The 13,542-nt window shown below is 37.4% G+C and overlaps 1 protein-coding gene across 1 annotated transcript in view; it reads right to left on the reverse strand.

Annotated features, from left to right (window-relative positions):
- Nucleotides 1-13,542, reverse strand: part of LOC139727618 (uncharacterized) — a 116,059-nt gene that overhangs the window by 38,803 nt on the left and 63,714 nt on the right. The window contains exons 5-7 of the mRNA XM_071638601.1: nucleotides 11,445-11,581; nucleotides 8,849-8,976; nucleotides 4,835-5,047 (exon numbers count right to left, since the gene is read on the reverse strand). Of these exons, the coding sequence (XP_071494702.1) occupies nucleotides 4,835-5,047; nucleotides 8,849-8,976; nucleotides 11,445-11,581 (478 nt within the window). The remainder of the gene's footprint in view (nucleotides 1-4,834; nucleotides 5,048-8,848; nucleotides 8,977-11,444; nucleotides 11,582-13,542) is intronic.

Raw genomic sequence — 13,542 nt, forward strand, 5'->3', positions numbered from 1 at the left:
CTCTCCTCATTCCAACAGTCCTTTTCAGGACTCACACACGGTGAACTGCAAACCCAGCATATGTAATCAATTTTAGCTCGTATATACGGTTAAGTCCATATATTATCAATTGTTTTATATTTATACCTCTGAATTTTCAGTGTGTTATTCGGTGTAATTTTGAATAATCATTGTAAAGCATAAACAGCAATTCAGCCTGCTGGCTGCTATGTTTTACTGTGTCTGGGTTTTTTTTTTTTTTAAATCGATAAACCACTTCAATTCAATTCAATTCAATTCAATTCAAAACATGATTTTCTAATCACTTTTGGCTAGTCTTGGTCCTGGGCTGTTTTCCAGTCAAGTTTTGTTCCATTCTGGTTGTGCAATTTGCAGTTTAAATGTTTCAACCTTTAGATAAGTTTAAGAGATGAAGCTACGTTCAACTTTGCATTCACTTTTGTTAAAGTGCAGTAATGGTTTGAACATAATATTATGCGGCTGTGCTCTTGTATTTAATAGACATACCTTAGAATTGGGAGTTGCAAGTCTGATTTATAGGCCAAGAAGTTTGCAACATACATGTAGCTATAGTATGCAATGTCGTTTTATACAGTGAGCAGTCAACAAACACTCACTTTCGATGCCTGAACATTCTGTGCCGTAAACACGTTTTTAGAAACATGATTAGAAACAACTTCTTTATTTTTGAGTGTAAAATGCCTCTGTGGCGAGTTTGGGAGACAGGTTTCTAAACACTCCCCCAGATGGGACTGATGTGCACATTAGACTAATCCATTCTGACTGGATAAGACCCCCTCAAAATCCATTGAGTTGTCCCCAATACATTAACCAGTCTCTAGTCTAACCTCAAGGCTACATGAGCTTATAATACCTTTTTCACTTTGAGGTTGGAATGAGGTGACCATGTATTTTCCGATCAAGGTGTTAAAAAATGTCCTTTCTGATAAACTACAAGCTAGTCATTTTGCATGAAATTATAGACTCTATCTTGCAAAAACATTTGAAAATTATGCTTGCAATGTCAATTCTGTCATATTTACACAAAGTTTAATAATTTTAAGTATAAATCTGGTAACATTGATTTCAGAGTTGAAGTAATGTGTCAATAGAAATTGCACTGATCAAATTTAGAGTTAGAAAGTGAAACAACCCCATCCTTATTAACCTCCCATCAATGTGAAAAGTTGTCTAAAAATTACACACATTCCTCAAATACTGAATCAAGTACTATGGCAGGATTACATTGCATCTGAAAGGCTATATTCATCTTTGCATGGTACACTTGCAATTCAGATAATGGAGTAACCATAGCAACCAAACCACAACTCCATAAATGGGACTTCCCTCTAGACTGACTTGGTTTAAAGGCCATCTGTATTCTCAGCGCACACAGATGTATCAGAGAAAACCGCAGAAAGCGTTCAATAGAGAAAAGTAGAATAATACAAAGGGAGAGGCATAGAGAGACAGACAGACAGACAGACCAAAAGACAGACAGCAATCACAGACACAAGACAGACAGCTACCAACGCAGAGACAGACGAACAGACAAACAGACGGACAGACAGCTACAGACACAGTGACAGACAGAGTGGGAGAGATTGACGATAACAGACAACAGATGCCTAAATACATCAGAATATGAAAATACGAAAAAACAAGGAAGGATAGATGAAGAGAGAGAGAGCAGAAAGAGAGTTTGTTTGACAAACAAGAATATTGCAATATAAAATTCATGATATACAGTCTGTATGGATACTGAGGTAAAATGTGCTACTGAGGGAACTTTCAAAAAGTACTTTTCTGTCCAAAACAAGTACAATTCAATCAAGGTATCTAGATGTGACATAATTACTTTGAAATAAAGTAAAGGAAATGAACAAAAAGGACTGTTTTGCAAAAAAAAAGATAATTTTTTTAAAAATAAAAGATGAAAATATGTCAAAAAAATAAAACATATTTCTAGTACAACATGTATTTCTTAGTCCAGAAGAAGTGAATAAGTAAAGATGTTTTCCTGTAAAACCAGAAATGTTTGTGTGCATTTTAATATCGAAAATTTCTCGAGAGCCAAGATTTGCAAAATTACAATGCACATGAAAGTTCTCGTCTGCACTATCAGTGTTGAATGCCAGTGGCAATTTGCAAAAATTCCATGCCACAAAAAAGGCCATAGGCTCCAATTTGCAAAAATTTCATGCTGCAAAAATATCTTGCTTTTACAGTATTCTGGAGTCTCTGGGACTGAAAATATCAAGTTGTCAGATAACAATATATAGCTTTATTAACTTCATGTGGAATTTGGGCTACAGGGTTGTTGCTAGTTTACTGAAAAAAACAACAACAACATGATGCCAACTTAGATGGCAAAATGATTATTCATGATATGTTTGCTGAAGCATTGCAGAAGATGTCTCGTTTCCTATTATATGTGTAAGTTCCTGATTCAGAGCACTTGGTGGTATAATTGAAAGTGAAACTTTACTTAGATTATCTGGAAGTAAAGAGGTACAGATGCCTGCTGCAATGTACCCCTGGAATAAATAAATTACCAACAAAAACATTACCACGATGTAATTGAAAAACAATGAGGGGGGGGGGTTGTCATAGTCAGGGAGTCAACTTTAGTCGTGTATTTCTGCATCGACTACAAGAAAGTTGGACCATGATCAGAAAAACATCACATGACTAATGAACGGATATGGTTTGCCAAAACAACATTAATCAGCACTGTGAGAATGGATTTTGTAAAAACCCATGTTCAGATCAGTGTAGGGTAACCACAAGACTGCAGAACACAAGAGAAAGAATAGCTAAGCGCTGCGTTTATTTAAAAGCCATGCACAAGCCAGAAAGAAGGCATTACATAACGTGAGGATCATTTTTAGATTACATCACGAGAATTCCTTTATGACCAAAAAAATTCTCTGATGGTCTTACTAACAGGAACACTACTGGTGAAAAGAAACAAAATTCCACTTATGTTTAGTCCCATACACCCATGTTTGCGTTTGCTGCTTCCCTCTATATGCAGGTCTTTGTCCTAATGTAAGTTTAAGATGTCCTGGAGTTTACAGTGGACTGTATACAACAGGGAAATAGTTCTGATAACTTTTCAGAACAGCTATTGGGCAATTTGTTGAGGGACCATTTTCACTTCAACAGTTACTACTGTTCCATTTTACTAGAACTTCCTGCAAAGGAAAATCCATTCATTAGTGCTGTTTACACTGAGAAAAGGGAATATTTTACAGTTATAAAGCAAAATACACAAAATATAGTCTTAAGGGCGTCACTAAAGACAGACAAACATATGTGAGCAAATGAAAGAAATTCACAAAGAGGTTACATGCTTAGTCTACAACAAAACACAGCTCAGTCATTATACAACTACCACAAGGCAGGCATAACTGTTATCACACATATTAAAACACAACAGCCCTTATCTATTGCATTTCTGGCAGATCATTTAGAAAAGATCAGAGAGATTTAGGCAGAAAACAAATCAATGTAACCATAAGAACTTAAAGATAATTTCAAATGAAATATTGATAAAATTGAATGATGACGATAATAATAATGGCAATAATGATAATGATAGTAATCATTATCACTATCACCACTACCATCACCATCACCATCATCATCACCATCATCATCATCACCATCGTCACCATCATCATCATCATCACCATCATCATAACAATAATATGATTCTCAAGGCAAGCCACCCGAGTTAAATTCTACAACCCTATATGAATATTCTCAGACACGATATTTTTCACCCGTTATGTCCCCCCTCGACCAAGCTGTAAATATTGTTGCTCTAGCCAAGACTAGGGTAATGACGGGGTAATGAGAACAGCAGGAACTGTAGGGAAAGCTATGATGATATTGATGATGCTTCCCTGGGTAAAAAGGATGGCATTATTATCTTTATTCTACTAATTTATAGGCCAGAACCTTTTTTTTTTTTAAATTGAAGGGGGGGGGGGGGTGGATGGGGATTCACTAATGTGACAATGCAATGGGTACACAAAATGAAAACTTATAATTGCACTACAACATCTGCGCCCTGCTGCAGAAAACTATTGCAACTTTACAATTGATGGTACCTGCAATCAATAGTAATTACCATGGCAACACTATTCCATAGCCAATCGAAACCACGGTATAACTGATGATTTGTAGAGTTACTATGAAATGTAAAGTTACCATGCAAATATGTAGTTATATGCAACAGGGCCAAGAATTACTGTTTGCTACCAATCCAAGGGGGCAGAAGACCCTTCTAAACCATTTTGCAACCATAACAAATTTTGAGAGGGATATGTAAGACAGGTATGATGTAGATCTTGATGAATGAATCACATGTGAATTCAATCTATGTGATCAGCTATCATACTTGTAGCAACTGTGATGGACCTAATGTGCTGATGCTGTATGCCTAACCGATGAGTCTTTGATAGTTGTATGGGGTGAACGTGTGTTCAAATGTATGACACGAGATAGGCTCACAGAGGGGGCGGCTAAGTTTTTGGGGATTGGGAAAAAAGAACATGTGGATAAAATGGCAAAAAGTTAATACAATAGTGATAATAATAATGATATTGGAAACTCATGCAAACTGAAACATTAAAAGTATGAAACCAAGAAACATATAAAATGAAAAGTGAAAGTCACAGCAAGCGCAGCCAGTGCCAACGATTACATGATGGTGGAACAACACAAGATTGGTGATGTATAAACTACACCCAGAAAACAAAAACAAAAAATTGAAGAAAAAAAATAAATAAAATCACAAGTGCCAATTGAAGGGGAAGAAGTATACCTAAAGTCACTCTCTTTGAATGCCAGATCTGTGGACAGGGGGTTAAGGTCGGAGGTGGAAGCGGAGAAGGGGGCGGAGGAGGTGAGGGGGATCCGCGGGGAGGCGGAGGCGGGGGTCGGGGAGGAGGGGCAGGGGGGAGTGGCATTCATGCTTAGACTGCTGCTTTCTTGCAGGGACAGAGTTGATGTGTTCTTGGCAGTAAACCATCGATATCTGGCCGAGCAGGAGATTGCACGGGGGTGAGACGAAAGCAAAAAAAGAAAAGCCGGAAAGGGGTTAAAACACTTTTTTCTCCCAGTTCTGTGAGTCAAAAATAGCATTTTCTCATACAAGTACAGAAACAACTGAAAAAAAAAAATCAAAGATGCCTCCTGAACTACAAAACATTACAGAGTATTCAAATATACACTCTCAGAGTAAAGCAATAAAACGTAAACTACTGGGTTTCAAATTTAAGAGACTGGTTTACTTCCTAATAAAGAATGGTTGATTCTAAGCTGATAGAATGACAAAAAAACAACAACAAATATTTGCAGTACACAAAAAGCAAGCCACAACAATCTCAACTGCATTGCAAATCCAGGTTTAAATCTTTCCAGGATGGAACTTTAAAAAGCAGAAAAAGGAAAAGGGTAGTGTGTATTTTATATGGCATGGCAAAGGAGGTATCTGACAAAGTTTACAAAAACTTTATAATCAAGTATGGTTTCTATCGTGAGCAAACTTCAAGCCACGCCCGCAACCAAAATGCCTGAAAGGGAGAAAGAGGTAATACATAGTCTGTGGCAATCAAATCACACTTCAGAACAAATTAGAAAAGAGAAATAAGGCAACAGATATACATATATACACTGTCATTCCATCAATAAAGTTATTTATGTAGCGATGAGAACAAAAGGCATTCAGTAGTCATGGGGGTATAGCATGATTGTACGTATTTTTCAAAAGGCATTCACTTCGATAAACAAAATGGTCTGATGCATTAATAATCAATGATGCTGCACAAAGATGAGGAGTCAAGATAACACAGTGGGGCATTCCAATGTCTGACTCATCCCTTTAAACATACTTCATCGTTAATTCCTCTATTGTTAACTCTGCTTTTTTGTTTAAACAGTGTATTGAATATACTACATTCTAAGAACACAGTGTATGTGCCTCATATCTAATATTATGGCCACTTTCAGTTCTCTTTTTTTTTTTGTTTTCACTGACCCTTGTGCAAATTTGCCAGCAAAGCAAAATTTAAGAGGATTTTTATGATAGTTCCTTACCTTTGCATGCATTAATATGCCTGGCACCCTTATATGTGTAAAATCACATTGTCTGCTCATTGTGCCTCCCCCTCCACCTCTCCCTCCCCCTTCCCCTTCCCCCTTCCCTCCCCACCCCCCCCCCCCCAACCAACAGTTACATGTACTCTAGTCAATGATCAGTAGAGTGTTTTTGAACATGTGTACATATTTTGTTTATTGCACTGACAAAGATTGCTTGTTGCATCGTGAAAGATTGGCCCACGGCTTGCCTGATATAGCAACAGATAACAGGAATGCAAATTAGGGTTCCAGTTATTCAAATGCATTCCAGATGAACAGAGGAATTGAAATGCTTCTGACCATATCCTTAGGGGGAATATTATCTGAATGAATCTGAATACATTATAAAGATGGCCTGCTACAGACCTCTCAGTAACCCTACATGATGGGATCACATGCTAACTCTGTGGCGGAGAGTTAAATCAGAACCACCCCCTGCGCATTATAATCGTATGATGCCACAATCAGTTTGCCTAATCCCATGGTCAGAAAGATTATCTTCATGAGCAGGAGCAGATTTGGCTTAATTAGAACATGCTAAGGGCATAAGCCTTGCCATTAGTCAGACCTGTGTGCCCGAGGCATGCATACCAACACATACGCATATTTGCACAAATTCAGCCACCACGACCCAGCAACAAAATTTTTGTGGTTTGGTGCTAAATCTGAACATCATAATTCTCATTATTCTATGTGGATTTTTCAAAAGGTAAATTCATTTTTGAGCCCCATTTGGGTAATATACCATAGTTTACTATGGTTGTAGAATTATCAAAAAGCATCTAAATTGCTAATTTGCAGGTGATCCTTCAATTGGCAACACATTTATATTAGAAGATAGACATCAAAGCTTCTGTCTTAAATTGGCAACTTCTTAATTATGCTTTCTTATTTTGTGCAGATTTAATGACTTCATCCAATTCCATCGTTATCTTTCTCTGCTACAGGATACCTACTATTAAAAATTCAGGGCTGCCAACTTAATGAGGGCCAGCTGATATGTCTGTAGCAACATTACTCCAGGACATTATGGGTTTATGTAACTGCAGCTTTATTTCTAAGAGTGGACTAGAAAATGGTAGCTGATAGGAAATTGATAGAGACAGGTATATAAATCATTATTGTAAAAGAGTACTAAGAGACCTTTGGTAGGCCAAAAAAGACACTGACACTTTTATTTGATGTGAACTTCCTTCTGTATTAACATCGTATCAAACCTCTTGCTTTCAGTGCTATTCTTAATATATGTTTTGTTTCATATAAGTCACATATATTCATCATGTCACCTATAGACCTTGACAGGATTATTGTTGACTCATTTTATACCAAATAATGATGAATTGGATGGCAGTATGTCGCATTTTCAGTGTCAACCACTGATTGGATCGAATGGAACAATGCATTAGGTACAATTTTTGTAACAGTAGCTTTGCAAGGGACTGGAAGTGTAGAGGTACAGTGCCTATCAGCAGAACCTGTTCCTAGTCATCAAGGAGGCAGCTGTGACACAAAATATGGTGTGTTTTGAAAATAAGATCACAGAGGCCAGCAGGTTATTTTTGATGGCACTGTGGCAAACACATGGTGACTAGATCCCAGGGCATGAATGTGATATTATACGTAAACAGGTTTTGAGGACATCAACAAAGATTCTATGATATCCTTCCCTACAGGGGAAACAAGTCTGTCTGTTTTGGTTCAGACAGGCCAAGTTCTTGTTTTTGTATCATGAGTTTTCTCCTGTTTGCTATTACTCTTTCCAAATCTTACTCATCCTCCTTTTTCTTTTTCTTTTATCTCAATTATGATAGTCCGAGAGGACTACCATAATGTGTCAATGAGCAGATTAATGCAGATTGGAGACCTGGTAAGGAATGGATAGAAGTCAAAATAGATAATATCACTGAGGAAAGGTTTTACACTCTCTGCAAGAAAGGGGACAAGAAGATGAAAGAATAGAGATCACAGTATGCAGAGAATAGTGTGAGATCAACAGAAAAAGAAATACACAAGATAACAAGATAACAAGAAGGAAAATGATGAACACGTGTACATATTTCACAACGAGAGACATACATGGTGTATATTTTGAGTTGTTAGGGAAGAGATAGATATACTTAGAGAGATAGACGTATTAAAGACAGAAGAGGAAGAGGGATAGAGAAAGAAAAAAAGAGAGAGACAAGAGAGAGAGAGATATATATATAGGCATACACACTTCACGTTATCATGGAAGAGATAGATATAGGAGAGATAGACTAATACTAGTAGATGGAGGGAGAGAGAGACAGAAGAGAGAGATATGTATATATATCTTATGTCATTGGGAAGAGACAGATATTAGAGAGATAGATATAAAGACAGAAGGAAGAAGAGAGACAGAAGAGAGAGATATATACATAATTTACATCACTGTGAAGAGACAGATATTGGAGAGGTAGATATATAAACAGAGAAAGGAAGAAGAGTCAGAGAAGAGATATATACACAGTACATACTTTGTGTCATCTGTAAGAGATAAATATTAGAAAGAGAGACAAATTGATAGAGAAATAAGAGGGAGAAGAGAGAGGCATGTACATACTTTGTGTGATTGGGGAAGGAATATGTGTTCATGTTCAAGAAAAGAGACATAGACAGACCGACAGAGAAAGTGAGAGAGACAGAGTAGGGAGAGAGATATATATAATATACATACTTTGTGCTGTAAGGATTCCTGCTTGAGTTCCACTCTATGTGTTGCTCTATCATCCCTCTCCTCTTGTCTGCCTTCACCGCCTCCGTTGCTAGGTACTTGAATATATGTACTCTCCCTCTCGTACACACCTGCAGACACCGAGGTTATCAATAAAAAGACATACAACATTTAAGTCTCTTGTGAGCCAATATGTATATGAATACACCTGGACAAATCCATTTAAAGTAGTCATAGATAAATCCATAACTTTTTTTCCTGAGTCTGTCTGTCTGTGTCTGTCTGTCTGTGTATGTCAGTCCATTCTATGCAATCTACCTGTACTATGTTTTTGCATAGAAATATACAAAAACATAATACAGGTAGATAGATAGCATAGAATAGACAGACAGACAGACATATATATGAGAAGTACAAAAATAGATTTGAATTGATTTGATTTGATTTGATTTGATTTGATTTGATTTGATTTGATTTGATTTGATTTGATTTGATTTGATTTGATTTGATTTGATTTGATTTATTCTCTGTATGCCACTGTTTTTTAGAAGTACATCAATTTTCTGCAATTTCATTAACATTGTACAAAATAACAGTAATATGACTATTTTTAATGATAGCTGTCAAATATATACATCTGTAATATAATTACATGAGTTACATCTTAACTTGCATACAGTACGATTGCCAATAAGCACAGATGGTTAAGACTTTTGGTGGGTAGGTAGGCAGATACTGTCTATGCCAAATAATATTTCGCGAGGTTTTCATTTTGAAAATTTCGCGAGTAGGGTGCTCATTTCACAACACACAAAAGTAATAACTTTGATCCAAACATGACTGTATGTGAATGTGGACATTTCTCCATCCATTACTCTACTCCATGATCTCAAATTCAACCACTTTCAAATTGTCGGGAAGTCCCGATTCACAAAAAAACTGAACTAGCTAAATCCATGGCATATACAGTAGACAAATGTATAGAGAGAATTTTAAACAAGTCTTGATGTAACTGTAACTACCAAATATTTCATTCAGGCCAGAAATGTCAAAAGACCATGACAAATTCTGATGTGCAATTCATGCTGTGATATATGCAATTTAAATGCAATGCAACCTCAGATGGATGGACTTCCTTTAAAAACACTTTAATGAAAGATTCTTGTCCCTGCAAGGTCTTCTTATATCAACTGCCTCATTTTTCACTGGCAGCATAACCTTTGTTTCTTGGATCCTACTTTCAAGACATTGTCCCTGAATACAAAACTTTGCCGAAAGAGTAGCATGGATTCAAAACTTTGCTGAATTATGTTTCATCTTTCTTTTTCAATGTATTTGACCAAATCCCAAACTGGACCTGCATTTCTTGGAATGACACACAAAATTTATTTTTGAGCTCTTATCAGAGGTACATGCTAACCACTTCCTGATGGTCACCTTAATAGCAAATTAGAATCTAGATAGAGGAATTACATCAGCTATCACAACTCAAATGGGACAGGTAACACTTCGGGATATGACAAAAAGATATAAGAAAATGAAAGGAGACCATGCCTAATTTTTGTGTGTCATCATTGTGTCATACCATTATGAGTTTAATAGTCATATTTCAGTCAGGGAGTGAATAAACATGATCACATGGAAGTCATCATTTTGTTTTGTTCACCTGGGGGAAAATAAACATTAACATGTGACGGTAAAGATATTTTGCTCTACCATGAAAGAACAAAGGGACAACAATATTTAATACTGTATACGCTATAATTTTCACGTACATAAATTTTCGCGAATTGTCGCTGTCACACATTTTCGCGAGCACTTGGTTAAATTCGCGATTGGGGGACCAGAGAAAATATGAAGTGGCAAAGTCAAAGAAAGTGTGAATTTTCAACTTACGTGTACTAGCAAATAAGAATGATACTAGTTATACACTGCATGAAAAAAACTTACCAAACTCTGCAAACTAGTAAGTTAGAATTCAACATTTTTGAAGTGGTTAAGTCCATTGCGTTAGACTTCTGACGAGTGGTCCCCTTGCGATAATGGATTGGCTCTCTAGTACAGTATTCGTAAGTAGACGTGGACGTGTGCGTGCTATATGTACGTAAACAAGCATAGCCAGTACACTGTATGGTCTGTTCGGTAAGCCATGACATGGTATACTAGTACTGAAATGTTCGTATAATCAAGGCAAGGGATTCATTTTGGAAGGTAATATTTTCGTGTGTTGTTAATTTCGCGAATAGCTCCCGACTCGCGAAATTCGCGAAAATAAAACCCCCGCGAAATATATAGCGTATACAGTAATAGACAGATACATTGTAGACAGATAGAGTGTAATACAGAGACAGACAGACAGACAGACAGACAGACAGACATACACAGAACGTTGAAAATGAGCCCCCCCCCCCCTACAAACTCAACCAATCACTATCAAGTCCATCACTGTTTGAGCGGACCAGGGAGGTGAGCACCTCCCTGAGCGGACCCAAAGGGATAACCAAGACTGTAGGATGTCCCCCTCTTCTTCTTTCATCCCCCCTCACCCCCTCCCTCCCATGGGAGAAAGGATGAGAAGAGGCGAGAACATTCTACACACCTGAGCTGGAGGATTTGACAGTGGATTGTGGTCGACCTCGAAGACATCTAGCGAGTCCATCGTCCGGTAGCAGGGCGGGATGTTCTGGATCTTGTTACATGAGATGTCCAGCTTCACCAGTTTTAACTTGCATATTTCTGGAAGAGAGAAGGAAGAAGAGGAGAAAATGAACACTGAGAGTGTCAGGGGCAGAAGGACAAAAGAAGATGGCTCACAGCGTATAAAAGTAATGTCGAATTCAAATATGGGTCATGATGAAGCAAAATTAATGTGAAAAATCACAAGGTGTCGTCCTGACAACAGGGCACTACAAACCAATTGCCCACTTGCCAATGGCAACTAAAACTCACTGTTTGGCAAGGAAAATGAATGGGCCATTTCCTGTATAGAAGGGTAGGACCCTTGCCCAAATACATAGTCAAGAGGGTCAAATTTCTTTAGCAATGTCCTGATGACAATGGAAGATGTCCTACATGTAACAGCCATGATTTGTACATCACTAGCTCGAATAGATTATGGCTTTCTTTTTTACACTGTGACATAGAATTTTCTTCCTAACATCATGTTACAATCTACACCTCATGGTTACAATTTTGTTTTTTAATTACATGACTCTCAAAACCTTTTTGTGCAAGCACACAGCACAAGGGTTACAGGAATAGCTGTGCCAATTGGCATTTCACTTCCTTGCTTCATGTGGGAGCTTGATGAAATCTCTACTATGTTCCCACCATAAGAAACTTGAACATTGAAAGTTTTGCTCTTGGATACTTAATTGCTCATGCACAAACAGGCAGTTCAACTGAATTTTTATTCTTTCCCCATGTGTGAACCTTGTTTGAAAAAGGAAAAAATAAAAGAAGTAGAAACTCTCCCTTTATTAAAAGGATGGTATAGTTTTGGTTGAGGTGAGTATTCAGCTTTTGACTTTTTGCAAGAAACTAAGAAATCACTTTATGAAAAGCATACAATTGTAACAAGAATTCAAAGTTTATTTGATGAAGATTGGCTTTTTGAAATGGCTAAGATATCCAAAAACAGAGTAAAATGAAACCGACCCTAATAAAAGGTGGGTCCCACCTTTTATTAGGCACAATTTGTTTTGGATATATATTTCATCAGCCATGTCAAAACCAATGTTTTTTATCAAATTAACTTTGGATTTCTCTTAGAATTATACGCTCTATATATTTCATAAGAGTTTTCTCATTATCTCAAAAATCATCCAAGAAAAGATGTTGGAAACCTGGAGCGCCATCTCAACCAAAACTGCACCATCCCTTTAACAGAAGCATATCGACACTGTTAGGGTTCTAGGATATACCGGAAGAAGCTTCTCTGGAGAGAGGAAATGCCTGTAACACTTCTCTCCACACAAGTAATAAAAAAAACAAACAAACCCAGATATATTGGCAGCATAAAATTTTGGCAAATTGGAGCCGACAGCCTTTTATCACGGCAAGAAATATTTGTGAAATGCCACTGGCATTCAATGCATATAGTGTACACAAAAACTTCTGCATGTATTCAAATTTCAAAAATCTTAGCTCCTCAAAAAATCAGGCTTTACAGTACCCAACATCCCTCCCCTCCTGCCCAGAACCGTCTCCCCCCTCCTCCCCCCCCCCCTCATGCTCAGTCAGCAGCAATCAAGTCCAAGGCTATACATATCTAACTCAAAAGATAGACGAATCACATTTCAAAATGTGTTTTGAAAGGTGCATGTATACACATGTATGAGCCTGGTTTGAAACGGGTTTCCAGGGATGCCGCGTTATCTATCAAGAATCATTATAGTCGCAACTCAGGCGTCATTACTGCATATCTGCTTTGTGCCCTTTGACCTAGGAAGTAGTCAACAAAGGTGCGCAACAAACATTCATGTTTGGAAATGGTTGTGCATTTATTTACTTCTCAAAAAAGGGGTTTGTGGTCCAAACACATTTCAAATCGCCCTTTTATTACTATAGAATTTCAAATTGACATTTCTAACCACGAATGCACATACAATTGTGTTTGAATATGCATTGCAGGAACATGCCTCACACACACTTGGAATGGCGATTATGCCTCAATTTTCTAGATAAGTGCACCCAAA

The sequence above is a fragment of the Diadema antillarum genome, unplaced genomic scaffold (assembly GCF_040938485.1).
Source record: "Diadema antillarum isolate AM-2024a unplaced genomic scaffold, OU_Dant_1.0 seq00000136_RagTag, whole genome shotgun sequence".
NCBI classification, from domain to species: domain Eukaryota; kingdom Metazoa; phylum Echinodermata; class Echinoidea; order Diadematoida; family Diadematidae; genus Diadema; species Diadema antillarum.